The following is a 19,461-nucleotide window of genomic DNA, read 5'->3' on the forward strand; positions in this document are numbered from 1 at the left end:
CAGATGCTCAGTACACTCCTTTGGCTACCGAAGGACTAGACTCGGAGAGAGAGAACTGATGGAGGGAGACAAGATGGGTACAGTTCTCCGGAGACAAGAGATAGGAAATTCCTTCCCCAAACACACTTTATCTCTCTTACCCCCTCCGCCCTCCCTCCCTCTCCTCTCCCCTCCCTTCTCCTCTCCTCTTCTCTCTCTTTTTTACCAAATAGGGTGGGTGGTTAGTTAGTTCTCTTGTCTGAGGTCACAAGATAGCTAGGATTGACTTGATACTACTCAGTGTAGACCCAATTGCTCCAAATTGAAATAGTTGCAAAAATTAATAAAATTTGTTTCCTATGCAAAAGAGAATGTGGTCACCTATAGCTTCACAAATCACAGGAGTACCCACTTATATAGCCTCTGGGGAAAAGAAGATAAGAATGATGCACTATCAACATTTCCACGATTCACTTTTGCAGAAGTAAAAACATTCAGAGAAGTTGTAATCTCATTACTATCAGAACATAATTTTGAAAAGTTGGACCAAAAAACGATTTATTTTTTTAAGATTTATTTAATTTTGCATACAAGAGCTGGGGTGTGTAGGCTAGAGGAGCGGGGATGAGAGGGGATGTGACAGGATTCACCAGAGACAGTGTGGGGAGCAGAACAGGCAGATGTACTGAGATACACTGCTGAGGGAAGCAGCGAGCAGGTCAGGAGAGGCCAGCTGAGCCATGTGGGTCAGTTTCCTGGCTGAGTATCGAACTGGAACTCGTGCTGCAGTGACCGTGGATTGCTTCACAGTGCTGTGCTGTAACACCTTGCAAGTCCGGGGGTAATACAAATACTTAAAATGGGAAAATATGAATTATAAGCCATAAGAATTTTAATAAGAATTCTTTTTCAAAAAGTGGTGTTAGTTTTTTTAAATAAAAACGACTGTGTGTACAAAATGTCGTATGTTTATTGATGTTTTGCTATTACAACGTCATAATTATCACTCACCAATCAATGTGAACACTTTCCAAATAAGTAAATAAAACCTTCCCTAGAGATGCTAGCTTAAGACCAGTTTTCTAAAATTGATATTTGGGGTTTTAGAAGTTGCTTCAAAAATTTCTGTATCCATCACAATTTAAAATTTTGGATGAAGGTAACAACGTAGTTTAAAAAAGTTATGTTTATTGCTATTGCACCTCAAATGATTCATTTACAGGAAGAGTAATGGTTTCAACCTTCGTATCTTCACTTTTAATTCCCAAGATTGTGAAGTGCTTAAATAAATGCATCATATCGAAGTGTGAACATTATGCATTTACTATGCAGTATGCATTTATAATTGTTACTTTTAAAGATCATAGTTCACATTTGTAAAAATCCTAGCACAATGGTGCAACCTTCCTTGGAGTACCACTACATTTGGAGAGTTTCAGAGTTAAAATATCAATAATTCCAACATCTGATACCAACTATTTATCTTGCTACTACACGTGTCCTACCTCTCTAGGCTTCAAACCTCTCGTATGAAAGACTAAAGAATCACTTACAAAATACCTTAATTATTACTTAAATGGTATTTACAATCTGTTTTCAGTTTCTAGCTTCCCTTCAAACTCACCATCCAGAAGGCTGGCACAGTTGCTTTAACAAACCTGGTTATATATCCCTTTCCAGCCACGCCCGAAATTGGTGGTCATGGGCCCCTTCCCTTAAGGTCCGCTTGAGGGCGCTGTGGGTACTGCTAGCGCCCGGAAGCGTGGAAGGACCGGGGGCGGGATCAAGGGCGGACGACGTCGACGCCGGCGTGGGCGCGGGCGCGGTGCAGGCTGGGAGCTGTCACTAGGCCCTTGGGCTCGGGGCCTCCTAGTCGCTGCCGTGGTTGCCAGGAGAGCGGCGCCGGCGGGGAGCGGCCGAGCCCACCCAAGGTAACAGCGTCCCCGCCCCCAGCGCGGTCGCGAGGACGGCCACCGGCGGGGAGCGGCCTCCTGGGCCTGTTCGTTCTGGAGCTGCGGGATTGCCCCGCGGGTCAGACTGCTGCGGTGTCGGGATGTTGCCATTCTGGCCCCGCCTGGAACCGCGACGCCGGCAGGCTGCCCTCCGGCTTCTGGGAAGACGGGAGCTGCGCGGGGACCGGACCCGCTGGGGCAGGACGTGGGCGCGGGGCGGCCCGGCGCTGTGGGAGGGAGGGGGGCCGGGGCGTCGGGGGCTGGTCCGGAGCCCGCGAAGCCGAACGCGCGGTGAGATGGAGACGCACCTGTGCGTTAAAGGCGCGCAGTCTCACCTCTTTGTTGGTGGAATCTGGGCTGCGTGCAGTGTCTTGTCTGGTGGTTCTGTGGGATTGAGGATACGAGATTGCCAGCCACGGTTAAGGTTCCACGGCTGGCTCGGGAAGGAGTACCCAGGTTGATTAGGGAAGTCGGACTAGTCCTAAGGAAGTTGTTAACAGCTATCACCTTTGATTCCCGAGCCTTTTAAAGTTGCAACAGAACAGTAGTTCCTTGTTCAGTTTCCTTTCTTATCGCCTGTCTTGAGGTGGGGGAGCAGCACAAAACTCCACTCTTTCATAGCTAAGTAATTGCGTTTTGATTATTTACACATTAGAGTTCTGTGGACTTTGAGAAATACAAGGATTAGAAAAATTGATTTGGCGACTAAAGCAGTCAAAAACTATTGGTAATTACAACAATTACAAAAAGAGAGGATAGGAAACTACCTGACAAGCTCTGAACCATAGAGAGAGAGAGAAAAAAAATACCTCAATTTCGATGTTGGTAGCTATTTCTCTGAATACAAAAGATCTTGTTTTATTATGGATACCATATGTCAGTATTATGTGCTGAGTAATTTACCACCTGATAAACAGCAGAGATTTAATGGAACAAAGGTTATAATAAGAATACATTAAACCCAGTTGTTACACAAATGCCTTGTTTTAGGGATTATTTACAGTTTCCACTCTGTACGCAGTCATTCCCCAAAATTGCTAAACAAGCTAGCAAATCTGCAGGTGGACCTTATTAGGAACCCATATCTGGAAGTTAGAGAACCTGGTACCTCTCCTTTCTGTGGATCCACTGTCACAGAAGAATTAAAAACACCCAACTTAACAAACGAATCATAACCAAAATGTTGAGTGCAAATTAGAAGTTGTTAATTAAATGTTTGGCAGTTGAAGGAAATCTGTTTTGTAATTAAAGTGGTAGAAAGTGACTGATATGGGAATGAAATATCCTTTTTTTGTTCTGCTAGCCAGGTGTGTTTCCTTTAGGCCTCTATTTTGTTATGTTGAAGGGAGTTTCTTAAGACCACTGTTTCCCAACCTGATGGTTCCTCTGTATACTCTTCTGAATGCATTTGAGTTTCAGTAGCCACACAGTGTTTCATGGCACATAATTTGGAAGGGTTGGGTTTAGTCAGATTTAACTTTTGATTTGCTTTTAATTGCAGGGCTTTTTTACCCTTTATATGTGTCTATATCTTTAGTGCAAGGCAATAGCAGCGTTTCCTAAACTTACCTGGCAAGAGAGCCAATTTCTTATTTCTCATGGCCAGTCTCTTAACATTTAGAATATAGTTACATAGAATACAAATTTGAAAATTTGTAAGTCAGCTGAGGCCCCTTTCAGCCCTAAAATGCCATACATTATTGCTTTTTTTAGTTCCAGCTTAAGCTTTTGTAAGCATGGCAAATCTAGTGGCAACTCACTGGTATAACAAAAGGCTTATATTTTCCTTAGTAAAATATTAATATTAATGATGCATATAGGTTTCTGTGAGCCTTAATGCTTTAATTTATGGCAGAGAAGTATCTTCTTTTTTTTCAGGTCTCTTGATGCTTTCCTTTAACCATAATTAATTCATGTTTTAAATTAGAATTTATGGCCATTATTGATTTTATTCAGAATAACATAAAGTTCCAACAAGTAATGATACATTTATCATGGCATTATTTTTACTATGAAAGGTTACTCTCTCTAATCCTGAATTTTTAAAACTATGAAATGTGATTTAAAAAAAAAAACCCTTGAAATGCACTTAAAATTTATATAACATTTAAGAGTTTAAGTTGTTGAAAGAGTTAAAAATTAAAAGATAAATTCCAATACAGTTGTTTCTAACTTATATAAATAGGATTAAATATAGAATGCAGATTTGAATTTTTTTGCTAAGTTCTATCAGTTGTCACTAGCACACAACCAATGAGACTACTTCTGTTACTTTGTTAGGGGTGAGTACTATTAGTGAATTTTTTGTTTGATGGAGACTGATGGAACAGTAAACTTGATTTTAATAGGTAGTACGTCTCAAGTCAGTGAAATTCTCTCCCTAAAATAAAATCGCTGTAAGTAGAAGTGTAGAGCTGCTATATTTGTGTAATAGATGATGGATTTTATTGAAAATTATATGAAAATAAATACCTTTGCACCTTTGGCTTTGAATTGTCATTTCCCTTTAATCTGTTTCCATCCCCACCCCAACCTAGGTGAGTCTGAAACCTCAGTGACTGCATTGTTGGTTAACAGTAAGGTATCAAATTTATCAGGGAAGAATGTACATATAATAACATGCATTCATTTTATGTCTGCTTTGTGTACCCACCCATGTCTACCCACCATCACAGTCAAGATTTGGATCAGATCACTTATTAACTCTATGTTATATGTACTTTTGTTCTCTTAAGTGCTTTCCCTGTCATGTTATAATCATACCCATCAAATCATAACTCTGATGCCTCCTTGTCTGTGAGTTGTTTTTTTGATTACCTCATTTTAAGTAATTTCCTTCTGACTTTTCTATTTATATTTCTTTAAAAATTATCTCCAAAAAGAAAAAAAAAATCTTTCCTGTTCTTTATGGTTGCTTAGTGGTGATGTTTAGTAGGCACATGTTTTGTTTGTTCACTAAGTGGGTAAATTATTTCTCAAACTTCTTATGTCATCTTCAAAATATTAAGCATGTATGTAGAGTGCCTGAAATATGACTTTCTTCATATTTCTTTTTATCAAGGTGATTAGTAGCATAATTTTTAAAGTAAGTTTGAAATAGCCACTACAAACTAAAAGCAGATATCACTTGCCATAAGCAAAAGCTAGACAAAGAGAAAAATAATGAAAACAAACAATATTTTAAAGTTTAGCTAGAGCTACTGCCTGCTGAAGTCTCTAAATCTGAGACTTGATGTTTTTGTTTCAAATGGGCAGCTAAGGAAGAATTAGTGATGCTAGTAGCTTTCTGGGAATGATCTGAGATTTCCTGCTGCAGTCAAGCACATTGAGAGAAAATTAAGAAGGAATTACTTCCACTTTTAATTCAACATCTCGAAGCCCTGGCCTTGGATCCCATAAAATTATCTCCTCTCTGGTTGGTGACAAAAATTTTAGAAGGTACTAGAATACTCAGTGCCTGAAAATTTCTTGATTTTTTTCCTATGAAAGAATTAGGAAATAAAACCTCAATAGTAAATTTTAAAGTGTATTAGAATTAACTTTAAAAATACTGTAGGGGGCCCTCCCTGGTGGCACAACACTAAAAAGCTTAAGCCACTTCCTCATGAGTTCGATTCCCACCTGCCCGGGAGGAGATCCACATGGCGCAGCAGACCTCTCCTGACCCACCCACTGCTCCCCTCAGCAGTGTACTTTGTTGATCTGCCTGCTCTGCTCCCTACTCTGTCTCTGGTGAATCCTCTCACCCTCTGAATCTCTGGCCTGTATACCCCAGTTCTGTATGAATATTTAAATAAATTTTAAAAAAATTAAAACTATAGGAAGCTGGAAAGCTAACACTCATTCTAAATCAGATGTCTATTCTTCAAAAATGTTTTTAATGTTCCTTTTATAAATAAAGCACTATTACGTTCTTGTTACTTGGACACATTTGCTTTAAGATAAATCTTTAAATTCAAAGCAATACAAATCTAAATGCCAGTGGGAGGATTTTACATGACAACAATGATAACTTGATTTAGAAGTAATGAAATGTTAGTTATATGTTTACCAGCCTCCCTGCTCGCCTAGGGGCTAAGTCTTAGCACTGTCATCACAGAGGCCCACTCTGAAGGCCTGATTTCAATCCCAGGATTAGCTAGGGAGCTAACCCACTTGGCTCAGCAAACCTCTCCTCTTTCCCATGCTGCTCCTTAGCAGTGTACTTCGATAGGTCTGCCTGTTCTGCAGATCTGTTTGGTGAATCATCCCACACACACTCCTCCCTGCCCTCTGCACCTCTGGCTCACACCTCAGTTCTTATATGCAAAAATAAATAAAATCTTTAAAAAAAATAGTTTATCTGACAACACCTTTATAAGAGTAAATGAGGTAATAAATTTAAAAATGTAATACTTTCTCCTTTTCATTTCTATGTTTGAGTTGTAGTTTTATATGTCCATCTCGCAAAAGGTATTTCGAATCTTTTTTTCATCTGAGGTATCAAAATATTCTCTCTTTTAATGGAAAGAGTTCATAAGGATATGCAGAAAAAAAAATCCCTAAATATACTCTTATTTCTGCTTGCTCTGTTACTTACAGACATATGTTTATATTATGTGCTTAATGTTTAAATTGCCATTTTATGAGCAAAGAACTCAGGCTAAAAGAAAAATAATTTAATTTGGTGTTAATGTAACTTGCCTGAATGATAATACTACATTTATCATTACATTTATAGTTTGCTACTCAACCAGAGATCAGGTTGCTATTAATATAAGGTTCTGGGATGGTAAATCAGATTGAAAGTAACAATTGGGCTGTTTGGGTGAATAGATTTTATTTCATAATGTAACCTTCACCAGTTTCTTTCCTTTGTCCTTAGTATAAAACTAAGCAGTGGCATAGATGCAGTGAAAATAAACTGTCATTTAAAAATGACAACTCACTATAACCAGAAAAAAACTACAAAGGCAAAGCCATCTTAGTCCTTTGAATTGTACAGGCAAACAGCCCACGTTACTAATGGCCTTTGATAATCCTGTTTTATTACAAACAGGTGCTATAAGATATCAGCTTCCAGCTACTTTAGGATATGTGTTGTTATGATCAAATTTTTCAAATGGTTGGAAGTCTTGTATATTGCATATCCCATAAATTGCCCTCCCAGTCAGTTGATTATACTTTTTGCTTTTCTTCAGTATGTTGCATCTGGCACAGTAGCTTTCCCATGCTCACAGAACACATCTTATGATGTGTCTGTGTCTCAATTATAAAATTTTCTGTACAAAAATTTTCCCTGAAGAGGATGGGTTAGGGCAGGGGGGAAGAAAATCATCGTACTTGTCTTAAAGTTAGTGTCTGTCTTTCTGGAAGTAAAAGAAGAATTTAAATGACTCAAACATTACCAGTTTATTAAGCATGTCCACATTGATTTAGGCTCGAAAGTTCATCCTTGAGCCTAAATCAGTGTTCTAGGAATGTGATTTTTTTTTAATGGCATTGGGTTTTATTGGAAGTTTAAGCCAAAGCTTTCCCAATTCTATATTTTGACACCGTCTATTTTTGTAATAGCTATTTTTTTTAAAGATTTATTTATTTGTGCATACAGAACTGGGGTACAGGCCAGAGGCTCAGGGGTGGTGAGAGATTTCACCAGAGACAGAGTGGGGAACAGAACAGGCAGATCGACGAAGTACACTGCTGAGGGGAGCAGCGGGCAGGTCAGGAGAGGTCTGCCACACCATGTGGTCTCCCCGGGGCAGGCGGGAATCGAACTCCGGCTTTAGATTCTCAGTGCTGTGCTTTAACCCGCTGCGCCACCAGGGAGGGCCTGTAATAGCTATTTTTTAACGTCTTTTCAGCATAGAGGTTGTGGTTTAAAAAGGAAAGCATTATTTGAGAATAAATGTTTTAGTTACTATTACTGTGTAATAAATTATTTCAAAATGTAGTGACTTAAGACAACAAATATCTGACATAGCTTTCAGAAGAAATTGGAGAGTGACTTGGTTGTGACATTCTGACCTGAGTTTTTGTGAGGTTGCAGTTAAATGTCAGCCTGGAACTACAGTCATCAAAAGCTTTGTTTGGAGTTGGAGCATCTTCTTCCAGAGCGGCTAATATACATACTGGCAGTTTGTTTCTGGCAGTTGGGAAGAGCTTTCAGTTCCTCTATAAATGGGTTTCACCTTTCTGGCTTCTTGAGTGGCCTTATGATATAAAGACTCACTTGCTTACCCCAGAAGAATGATTGAAGAGACATCAGGGTGGAAGTGGCAATGTCTTTTATGACCTAACCTTCACTTCTTCCATATTCTGATGTTCTTATAGACTAGCAGTATTTTTGTGTGGGCAGAGACTATATATAAGCACATGAATACAGAATTGAGGATCGTTGAAGGCCATCTTAGAAGCTTAGCCACCACATCTTGGAAAGCTAGTATTTGAACATATCTCTAAATAAATAAACAGTGCATATATATTCAATATATGACATATATATATATAGCTCATGGTTTTAGAATGGATATTCACAGATGAATTTTTTTTCTTGCTAGAGACAAGAGATCAGACGAGATCATACACACACTTAAAAATCAAACATTTTATTCCTTAAATGGGAGATAATGATTCACATGATTTAAAGTGATATAGTGAAAAGGCTCCTTATTCCTGGCATCCCTCCACTTGTTCTCACTTGGCCCCCAGGAAGTAGTCAGCTTTATTTTCTTGTGTGCTCCTTCAGAAACGTTACACATATGCTAATGATATGAATTTATATTTCCTTTCTTTTATATAAATGGCAGTGTACTATTAACACCGTTCTGTACTCTCACTTTTTAAAATGCATATATTTTCGAGTCTTTTCTAAATCAAAGCATAGACTTTATTCATTCTTTTTATTAGCTGAGTATATTCTATTGCTAAATGTTTATGTTTACTGATAATGTGCTATGAGTCAGGCATTTTTTTTTGAAGAGCTTGGGATATGGCAATTAAGTGATAGAGGAGGACTTTATCACAGAGATTATCACATCTGAGATGACAGTACAGTTAACATAAAGCAAGTACTAAAAATAAATAAATAATGCAAGTACTGATAAAGTGCAGTCTGTAGTGGGAGTTTGGATGAAGGAGTTAAATAGGTGTGTTTAGGGAAATGGTTGAATCATTTAGAAAGTTTGCAAAGGGGATACAATTTGAGGCCTTAAAGGGTGAGTAGGTTCTAATCAGGTTGTTAGAATTTAGTGTGTCAGCAGACTTTAAATCATTACAAATTTATAGTAATCAAAATAGTGTGATATTGACTTTAAAGCAAACCTATCGATTGGTAGAATAGAATTAATGCTCTGAACTGAACCCTTTTGTACATATGACCTTCACCAAAGAATGTCAAGACCACTCAAATAAGGCCACCTTTTAACTAGTAGTATTGGGCAAATTGGATATCCACATGTGAAAAACAAAGTTGAAACCTTAACTGTATACCATATATAAAAACTAATCTTTGATGAATTACAAAATTACTAAGAAAGCATAGGAGAAATACTTTATAACTGGTTTTGGCAATGATTTTGTAGATAAGACAGCAAAGCACACATAATAAAAGCAAAAGTAGAACTGTATAGCACACTTGAAAACTTCTGTGCATCATAGAGGACTGTGGACACTTTGGTGATAGGAAAACAAAAATGATACACCACAGAAGAGAAATCCTACATTGTAAAAAAATAAATAAGCAAGAATGTTTAGAAACAAAAAAATAATTAATTTTAACATGAAGCACTATATCAAAAGACACAATCAATAGAATGCAGAGGGTGCCTATGGGGGGGGATATTCAAAAATATTATAAGAAGCTAATATCCAAAATACACCTCAACAAAGACAACCCAATTAAAAAACGGGCAAATGAATAGACATTTCTTCAAAGATGATACGCAAATAGCCAACATGCATATAAGAAGATACTCATCAGCATTATTAATCATTAGAGAAATGCAGACTAAAGCTGCTGAGATACCACCTCACACCCATTTATATGGCTGTTATTTAAAAAATATATTGTAAGGAAGTGGATAAGTTAGAGCCTTTGTGCACTACTGAAGAAAATGTAAAAAAACAAAGTCTCTTAGAGGAACTGAGGTAGTGAACTTATGAAGTTTTTGTAATAGTCCTGGAGAAACTTCTTAGGAACCAGGCTTAAACGACCATTCTGAAATATATGGTTTACCACAGTCAGATTTAGTTGGGGGGGGGGGGGAATAAATCTGTTGATAAATTGGATATGTCAATAAGAAAGAAAGCCAAAGGATAAGCCCGTGTGATTAGGAAGGTGATAAGCAGCCATGAAGTTGAAAAAAAGAAATGAGGAGGCTAAAGCAGCTATTATATTTGTTGTTACAAGGTTATATTTCTTGTGTTATAGTAATATCCTAAAGAAATTTAAGAGAATTTAATTTCATGTAAATTTAATGTAAATTTTACCTTAAGCAACATTTACTTTGGAAATTCCTAATGATGGAAGTTTTTCCACACCTCTTGTATTTTGATAGCTACATAACTCCAAACATTTTAGATTATTTCCTTATGTAAGATTTCTTTTCTCTGTAGGTGTCATTTATGAAATTTTTTTTTTCAAAATTTTTGAGACTATAATAGTCTCTCTTTAAGCTTGAGAGCTATTCTGACCAAAAATACCTTGAAGTAGTTTTTTACTCTTGGCTTCTGTAATGCCATATTTTCTATTTTAGTTGGTTTCTCAGTTTCCTTTACCTAAATTCTATGATTTTTTTTGAAGTATTGCTTGTGCTATACTTAGGTTTTTGCTTTATATTAAACGTTAAAGTTAGCTGTTAATTCTGTAGCAGGAACATCTTTACTTTGTAATGCTCTGTAACTTTGGTTTCTCTTACAATCTCTTTTTGTAGGTAATGATTATACATGACTTTATAACTGGTCTCTAGTGGGACGCTGTGGGAGGATGAACACAGAAGAGCTGGAGTTATTGAGTGACTCTAAATACAGAAATTATGTAGCCGCAATTGACAAAGCACTAAAGAACTTTGAATACTCCAGTGAATGGGCAGATTTGATATCAGCACTTGGAAAACTTAATAAGGTAAGTCTTTATCCATTTTTTTAAAAAGTGAAACTCAGAAATCACTGTCTATACTTACTGGATTTCTTTTAATGTTGAAATGAACAACACAACTAAACTTCAGAATTGCTTTTTTATTGCCATTATACTTTACGAGTTTCATACCGCAGTAGTCAAACAAAATTAAACAAATATGCTAAGTAGAATGTTGATAAGTTGCTGCATTTGAGCATCAGTTATGATTACAGAGTTCTGGCAGCAAAGTGGAACACTGCCCGTGGGAAGCAATAACTACTGTGTCCTTTCCGACAGTATTGGAAAGAAAATGTTTATGTCCAAGCAAAACTTAGTTATCGTTAGCACTTTTTACAAAGTGATAAACATGTGCTTAGACCTTGGAGAACTGAGACTTGAAAGATTTTCTAATATGTTTAGTTTTTAGCCACTGTTATAATGGGATTATCAGTCAACTCATAGCTTTGAATTTTCAAATCTGTTTTGAAATAGAGTAGTATTATTGAACTTAGTCTAAAAATGTTTTAGTATAAAATGTTATTGTTTATTAATACAATAAATTTTATTTCATATTTTCCAACTCAAATGTTTTTAGAAAATTATATTACGTTTTGCTTTTTTATTTAATTTAACTTCATATTAGAAATTCTTTATTGAAGCATTTTGTGTTAATAGCATTAAATTTCATTCCATAATAATACTTCTGGTAATAATTATAATTTTCCTTAAAATACATGTAAATATTGACTTTTGGTTCCTATGAAAAACATCTACTTTGAAAAAAAAAAACCTTTTTCATATCTATATGTATTTTTTTAAACATTTTTTTATTTATGCATGCAAGAACTGTATGCATATGTACTAGAGGTATGGGATGGAGGGGGGGCGGTGTCAAAGGAGTCACCAGAATCACTGAGGAGCAGAACAGACAGATCTACAGAAATACATTGCTGAGAAGCAGGCTAGACAGAACAGGTCTGCTGTGCCATATGGGTCAGCTTTCTATCTAGGGATTGAACTCCTGCTGAGTGGCTAGTGATCGATAAATAGTGCTGAGACTTATCCTTGTGCCATCAGGGACGTCCCTGTATCTGTATTCTTAATAGTACTCTGCCCTTAATTTGCTTTGATTTAAGATCTAATTTTATTTGATACTCATTGCATCTACATTGAAACAAAAACCTATAGTGGGAATAACACTGAAATGTTATATCTAAGTTGACCTCAGTTAGAACTTCTACTTTTTTTTTTTTTTTTTAAATGAACTGGGGGAACTAATGCTGATTCTTCTGTTATCTTGCCTGTGGCAAACCTTTTGAGTATTTTAACTAAACTCACTTCTTTATTTTGTAAAATAAAGGACTCCTTGCGTGTTTTTTTCTATATTCCAGTTGCAGTATATTGTTCTTGTTAATAGGCAGCCCTGGAAATAGAAGGTGCTTCAGTTTATGAGTCCTCACCCATGTGCTTACAAACTCAGAACAAAACCCAAAAGCAGGCATGCAGAGAGACATTTTTAAAAAGATTTTATTAAGAACGGAGTGAAATAAGCGAGAACAGAGAGCGAGAAGGCAAAATGGCCAGTGTGTGGCTAGATGCTGTCTTTGCTACCAGCAGTACCAAGGTGCAAGTTGAAGCCACAAAAGCAAGAAAGCATAACTGACCTGTCTTCTGGCTTTGAAAGGTCAATGTGACTGCTCATTTTTGCCCTCAGTTCCCAACAGTTCCCTTCCTGTCCCCTCCACCTTGCACAGAAGGATCATTCATGCTGGGCATTGTATTGAGGTGTTCAGGGCTCCAAAGATGGAGACAGAGGCCACAGTGTCTAGCCATCTCAGTCTGCAGACAGAGGATCTGACCAGGCGGGTGCTGGAGGCAATAACGCTCTGTTCATTTTATAACATCCAGTCAGCACTTTACCATCATACTTTAATGAACTACATTTATACTTTGTTTTTGCTGTTTAAATAATATTTCTTTTAGGTGGTTTGTAAAATAGTCTCTTCAGTAAATTCTGTCCTGACCATTATCCTTAAAGAAATGTTACAGTTAAACAAATAAAGCAAAATGTATTTGTTCCAGTTGGGAAACTAAGAAAATAAAAGCAAATGGTGATTATCATCTCATGGAGATTCATGTAAGCATTTAGAGTTGCTTGCTAGAATGCAATGTGCTGTGGCAGTGGTTGCCTCTCCTCCAACCACACATACATGTTGAAATCTGCTTTTCTTCATATATTTCAGTGTATCAAAAAATAGAGACTGATTTGCAAAAATCAAAAACAATGTCTCTCCTGAGAAAAATTAATTTGGAAAATATTTTTCCATAAAAGTGTTATTTCTATTACCATATAATAGGTTTTTAAAAACAAATTGATATCATTAATACTTTTAAATCCTCAGTTTCAATTCAAATGTGGTAGATGTAAGTGGCAAAAGCAAAGTTCTTTGACAAACTAATTTTTTTTAGAGTATAGCGAAGTTCTATAAAGATTTTTTACTAATACTGTACTAGGAAAATGAAATAGAATATTTTTGTTTTTCTTAACTCAATGAAAATATTTTCTTCAAAGGTTTTACAAAATAATGCAAAGTACCAAGTAGTACCCAAAAAGCTGACCATAGGGAAACGCCTAGCTCAATGTCTGCATCCGGCATTACCAGGTGGAGTTCATCGGAAGGCACTTGAAACATATGAAATTATCTTCAAAATTATTGGACCTAAGCGACTTGCCAAAGATCTTTTTTTATATAGGTAAGAATAACCCTATTATTTATTTACATAAGAATAAAAATATTTTTAACTATTCACTTTGCAATAGAAGTATAAGATTGAATAATGGAATTTTTGAATTCCACCCAATCATTAATTTCTTAATATTTGGAGATTTTAGAGATCTAATATATCATGGTAGTTAAATTATTCCAAAAATTTAAGTATTACTTAATGTAAGATTTCTACTTAAATATCAATTATGAAAAGGTTTTAAAAGTTCAAAATATTTGAGTATAGAATAGTCTATAAGCTTGAGAACTGTCCTGACAAAAAATAAGATACTTTGATCTCTCAGCTGCTTTCAACATGGTTGAGGCATTTCCTACTTGAAATAATTTCTTACTCTTGGCATCTGTAATGCCATGTTCTCTGTTTTAGTTGTTTTCGCAGACTCCTTTACCTTATCTCTACATTGGAATTTCTTAGAGCTTGCTTAATCATTTTGGGGTACACTTATCCAAAACCATATTTATCTTTTATTTGTTGACTCTCAAATTGATATTACTAATGTTGACTTCTATTTTAAATCCCTGCTTTACTTGCCATCTCTGTGTTGGATCAAGGCAACTAGAACTCAGTTCCATTATGAACCCGTCTTCTTCAGGCCTTCTGCAGTCCACTAATGCTCAGTAAAGGTCACTACAATCTATCCTTTTACACAAGCCTAAAACCTGAGAGTTACCCCTCTCAGTCTAGGAGTCAGCCCTCCAACAAAGAGGAGGTAAGGGAGCAGGAATTATTCTGTCAGAGAAGCTGTGCATAGATCTAGACAAGTGAAGAGACCATGGAAGGTTCTGAAACAAAACTGAAAGGAATTCTCCAGTATAGATAGATAGAACAGAGGATGCAGTACAGGGGTACAATTGGTAAACAGATATGGGCTGTATGAAACTGTGTAGTAGCAAGATGGCAAAAGCCACGTTAACAGTAGACTTGACCTGAAAGAAAACCCGAGCAAGACTATACTGAGGACAGTTATTTCAGGTTAATACTAAGGCAGTGTAATCAAGATATGATGGCAGTCTCTTCTAAGGAACTGTCTGGTGGAGATGGAGGTATTCAAACAGTATCCACAGGAGTGATTTGGAGAAAAAACTTGGTAATTAATTGCAAATTCGAGTAGGTTTCTTTTAAAAAGGTCATGTATCACTCCTAGATTTATAGTTTGGAGTAACTAGATAGATCGTGACACCATATTGTGAGGTAGAAAATTCAGGAGAAGAAACAGATTGGGGGAATGAGGAGGAGAGAAAGTCTGTTTAAAAGTTGTGAAATTTGAAAACCTATGAAATAACCAGAAAAATACTGGGTTTATGAGTGTGAAGCTAGGCGAAAGACATAAGTTGAATTAATGAATGCAGTCATTTTTTAAGCCAATCAGTATCACTTCATCAAAAATAAGTAAAAGATTTATATATACATGGGTACATATGAATTGATTTTTTTTGGTTATTTTGATTCCCCCCCCCTTCCTTTTTAAATTTCTTTTAAACAGTTCTGGATTATTTCCTCTTCTTGCAAATGCTGCCATGTCTGTTAAACCAACATTGCTAAGTTTATATGAGATATACTACCTGCCTCTGGGTAAAACACTGAAGCCTGGTCTGCAAGGTTTGCTGACTGGTATTCTTCCTGGCTTAGAAGAAGGATCAGAGTATTATGAGAGGTAAGATGGTATTGTTATTGATGCAGCTAGATACAGAAAAATTATGGATTTGATAGTAATTATCCTTAGATCATTAATGTGTTAATGTCACAAAAATTATTCTGGACTCGTCAGTATAACAGTTTAATACCTGAAGATTTTCATTAGCAAACTACTGTATATCTACTTTGTATATCACACTGAAATGATAGCTATATATCGTAAGAGCACAACTTGGCAACTAGAGGGACTGGTTTCAAATCCTGGCTTGACAAACATTGTGTGACCTTAGGAAAGCTTTCTCAACATTTCTGAATTTGATTCAGTTTCCTCATCTATAAAATAAATGTAATGTGTTTGTATCATTGTGTTAATGAAGTCACATAATCCAGTAGCTAGCACATTTCACAAAATTCACTCAAATAATTGTGATCCATAATTTAAAATAATACAGTAAATAAGACATTTAGATTAATTTAAAAAATGGGAAATGGCACCTGCGCCAATATTTTTTTAATGATTAATGGGGGGAAGTAGTCTAGTATCAAGTGTTGTGTTGTTTCACTAGTTGCTGACATGATACTATTGATAGTTAAACTTCTCAAAGAAAATTATTCAGTCTTTTTTAGAACTTGTTAATACTTTGGAAGTTAGTAGATGTAGATAATGCATGATAATATTAAGTATTTTTAATATCTTGTTAATAATTCTCAAAATATTGGGTCCCCTTATAAGCTACCTTGAAAAAAAATAATTTTTGCCCTCAAAGGTTATCATTTACTTTTATTCACTTTTTAATTTTTATTTATCTACACTTTTAGAAAGGTAATGTGAGATTTTTTTCATTTAGTCTATGATTCAATTTTGGTTTTAATTATTACAGTAATTTTCCTAAGGGAAGCATAGAATCAATAACAATTTAAAACTCTACTAGTTACAATTATAAAATTAATGAAGAAATTGATTTATGATCTTTATGACTGGTATTCTTATGATGTGCTTGTTATGTGTCTTAGTCTGTTTTGACTGCTGTAACAAAATACCATAGTGTGGGTAGCTTATAAACAACAGAAATTTATTTCTCATAGATCTGGAAGCTACACATCCAAGATAAGGTGCCAGCATGATTATGTTCTGGTAAGAGCCTTCTTCATGGTTCACAGCTGGAACCTTCTGTGTATCCCCATGTAGTGGCAGGGGTTAGGAGTGCCGTGGCTTTTCTGTCCTGAGATATTAAGCTGATTCATCAGGACACCACACTCATGACTTAAATATGGACAAAAGGCTTCACCTCCATCACTTTTAGGGGTTTTAATGCAAACTTTGAGGGGACACAAACATTCAGGCATTTTGTTTTGTCTAGTATGTCACAAAAGTTTCATAAAAGAATTTGCAAACATGTTCTTTAATAGATAAAATGTAGGTAAGTTGAAGCCAGTAGGGGTTATAATGCTAGCATATTAGTCCTAAAGCAAATAAACAGCAGAATTCATTATCAGATTCTTTTGACTCTAAAACTGTTGTACTTGCAGTATATATACATATATATATATGTAGTTATACATCAAAAAGAATTAATATTTAAATGTCCTAAATAAAGCAATAATATACTCTTGATTTTTCTTCACCTAATTCATTAAAGTTGTGAATTTTGAAGTTGTTATAATTTCAAGGAGAAGGAAATATTTGGAAATGTCCTTTAAGATTTTTGTACAAATCAACAAAAACTATGTTTTATATAGGGTTACTAGCAACTAAATTTTATGTGGTATTTACCTACCCTCTGAGATGTGTAAGACTTGTGGGGGTTTTGTTGTCTTTATTTTATAGTTGAGGAAACTGAATTGAAAGATTATTTCCCCATGTTACACAGCTAGTAAATAGTGGAGCCAGGACTTAATTCCAGCGCTGTGGCCCTAGAGAATATGTTTCTTCCCTTCTATCACACTTACTGCAAGGGTAGAACATATTTCTATACCATGGATGTTTTCATACATTCTTGAAGATAATAATAATTTATTTTTAAAAAGGTGAAACTAAACTTTTCCCTTCGTAAACCACTTTATTTTGCACCCCAGAACAAACACACTATTGGAAAAGGTTGCTGCTGCAGTGGACCAGTCAGCATTCTACAGTGCCCTCTGGGGAAGCCTTCTCACCAGTCCTGCTGTGCGTTTACCAGGAATCACGTATGTTCTAGCCCATTTGAACAGGAAGCTCTCCATGGAAGATCAGCTTTATATAATTGGCAGTGATATTGAGTTAATGGTAGGTCTGTATATGGTTGCTCTTGTAACCAATACTTCTTCAGAGCCAAGCACCCTGTTCAACACAGACACTGAGAATTGTGTCATAAACAGTTTCTGTTTTCATGGAATTGATAATTTTCAGCAATAAAATTTATAAAAGCAGCACTGCCAAGCTAGCAGCAGCCGTTTCAGCTCGAGTTCGATCCCTGGCCAGTGAGCTGACCCACATGGCACAGCACCTCTCCTGTCTCACCCGCTGCTCCCCTCAGCAGTGTATTCTAGTCAGTCTGCCTGTTCTGCTTCCCACCCTGTCTTTGGTGACTCTTCTCACTCCACTCCACCCCACCCCCACCACTAGTATGAATCCCAGTTCTGTATGCATAAATAAATAAATCTTTAAAGAAAATTTATAAAAGGCCAAAATAAGCAGTAAGTATGGATTTAAAAAAAAAAAGATTTATTTATGCTATAGAACTGAGGTACAGGCCAGAGGTGCAGGGGCCGTGAGAGGATTCTCCAGAGACAGAGTGGAGAGCAGAACAGGCAGATCGACGAAATACACTGCTGAGGGGAGCAGCGGTTGGGTCAGGAGAGGTCTGCCACACCTTGTGTATCACCTCTGGGGTTGAGGATCGAACTCATGGGGAAGTGGCATTAGCTTCTTAGTGCTGTGCTTTAACCTGCTGTACCACCAGGGAGGGCCCCAGCAGTAAGTATTGATTTTATAAGTTTTAATTTTTTTATGGAAAACTAATTATATGTTATATCTACTATTCATTATCCAAGTTAGTGGTCTTTACTATCATCTTGATGAGTCATCAGACCACTGTTAACATAGTCACAATTATAATGTTCCAAAGTGAACTTTCTCTTTGAGCATTTTTTTTTCTTAATAGGAATGATGGATTTTAGACAAAATGATAGTTGGGTTCTGAATAGGGTTTGTATGAGGGTATAGTACTAAAGCAGAGAATGAAAGATAATAGACAAAAAGTTCCCATTGATTACATATTTATGCTTTTTAAAAATTTTAAGATTAAGAACAGAAGGAAATACTTTATCTGTAGAATGTTGTAGTACTTTTTTTTTTTTTTTTTAAAGAGTTTTACTTATTTTTATGTAGAAGAACTTGGGTGCAGACCAGAGATGTTGGGGGTGAGAAGATTCACAAAGACAGAGTGGGGAGCAGAACAGGCAGTTCTACTGAAATACACTGCTGGGCTCAATAGGAACAGTCTGGTGGGAGACTGAACTCAGGCCATTGCAGTGGGTCTTTGCTGTGGTAATGGTGAAACTTAATGTCGTATCCTTAAAAATAGCAAAGATGGGGCCCTCCCTGGTGGCACAGCATGTTGAAGCACACCACTGAGAAGCTAAAGCCACTTCCCCATGAGTTCGATCCCCGCCTACCTGGAGGTGACCACATGGCAGCAGCGGCAGACCTCTCCTGACCCTCCCACTGCTCCCTTCAGCAGTGGTCTGAGGGGACACTGTTGTGCTTCCTACTCTGTCTCTGTGAATCCTCTCACCACCCCTGTGCCTCTGGCCAGTACCCCAGTTCTGTATGCACAAATAAATAATCTTTAAAAACAAAACAAAACAATAATAGCAGGGCCCTCCCTGGTGGCACAGCAGGTTAAAGTACAGCACTAAGAAGCTTAAGCCACTTCAGCATAATTTCGACTCCCGCCTACCCTGAAAGTGATCCACATGGTGAGGCAGACCTCTCCTGACCCGCCTGTTACTCCCCTCAGCAGTGTACTT

General features: G+C 36.7%; 1 protein-coding gene across 7 annotated transcripts in view; it reads left to right on the forward strand.

Moving 5' to 3' along the window:
* Nucleotides 1-1,824: 1,824 nt before the first annotated feature.
* DOPEY1 (dopey family member 1) overlaps nucleotides 1,825-19,461 on the forward strand; it is a 72,618-nt gene continuing 54,981 nt past the window's right edge. For 5 of the 7 annotated variants that reach the window (XM_004673651.2, XM_004673652.2, XM_004673650.2 and 2 more), the window contains exons 1-5: nucleotides 1,825-1,910; nucleotides 10,844-11,034; nucleotides 13,601-13,782; nucleotides 15,299-15,469; nucleotides 17,527-17,716. In XM_004673651.2, the coding sequence (XP_004673708.1) occupies nucleotides 10,897-11,034; nucleotides 13,601-13,782; nucleotides 15,299-15,469; nucleotides 17,527-17,716 (681 nt within the window). In that variant the 5' untranslated portion in view covers nucleotides 1,825-1,910; nucleotides 10,844-10,896. Of the gene's footprint in view, nucleotides 1,911-10,843; nucleotides 11,035-13,600; nucleotides 13,783-14,449; nucleotides 14,525-15,298; nucleotides 15,470-17,526; nucleotides 17,717-19,461 lie in introns of those variants that run through there. The other 2 variants (XM_012721294.1, XM_012721298.1) reach the window with 2 other exon arrangements.

Source organism: Condylura cristata, unplaced genomic scaffold (assembly GCF_000260355.1).
Source record: "Condylura cristata isolate star-nosed mole 26May11 unplaced genomic scaffold, ConCri1.0 scaffold00001, whole genome shotgun sequence".
In the NCBI taxonomy this organism is placed as follows: domain Eukaryota; kingdom Metazoa; phylum Chordata; class Mammalia; order Eulipotyphla; family Talpidae; genus Condylura; species Condylura cristata.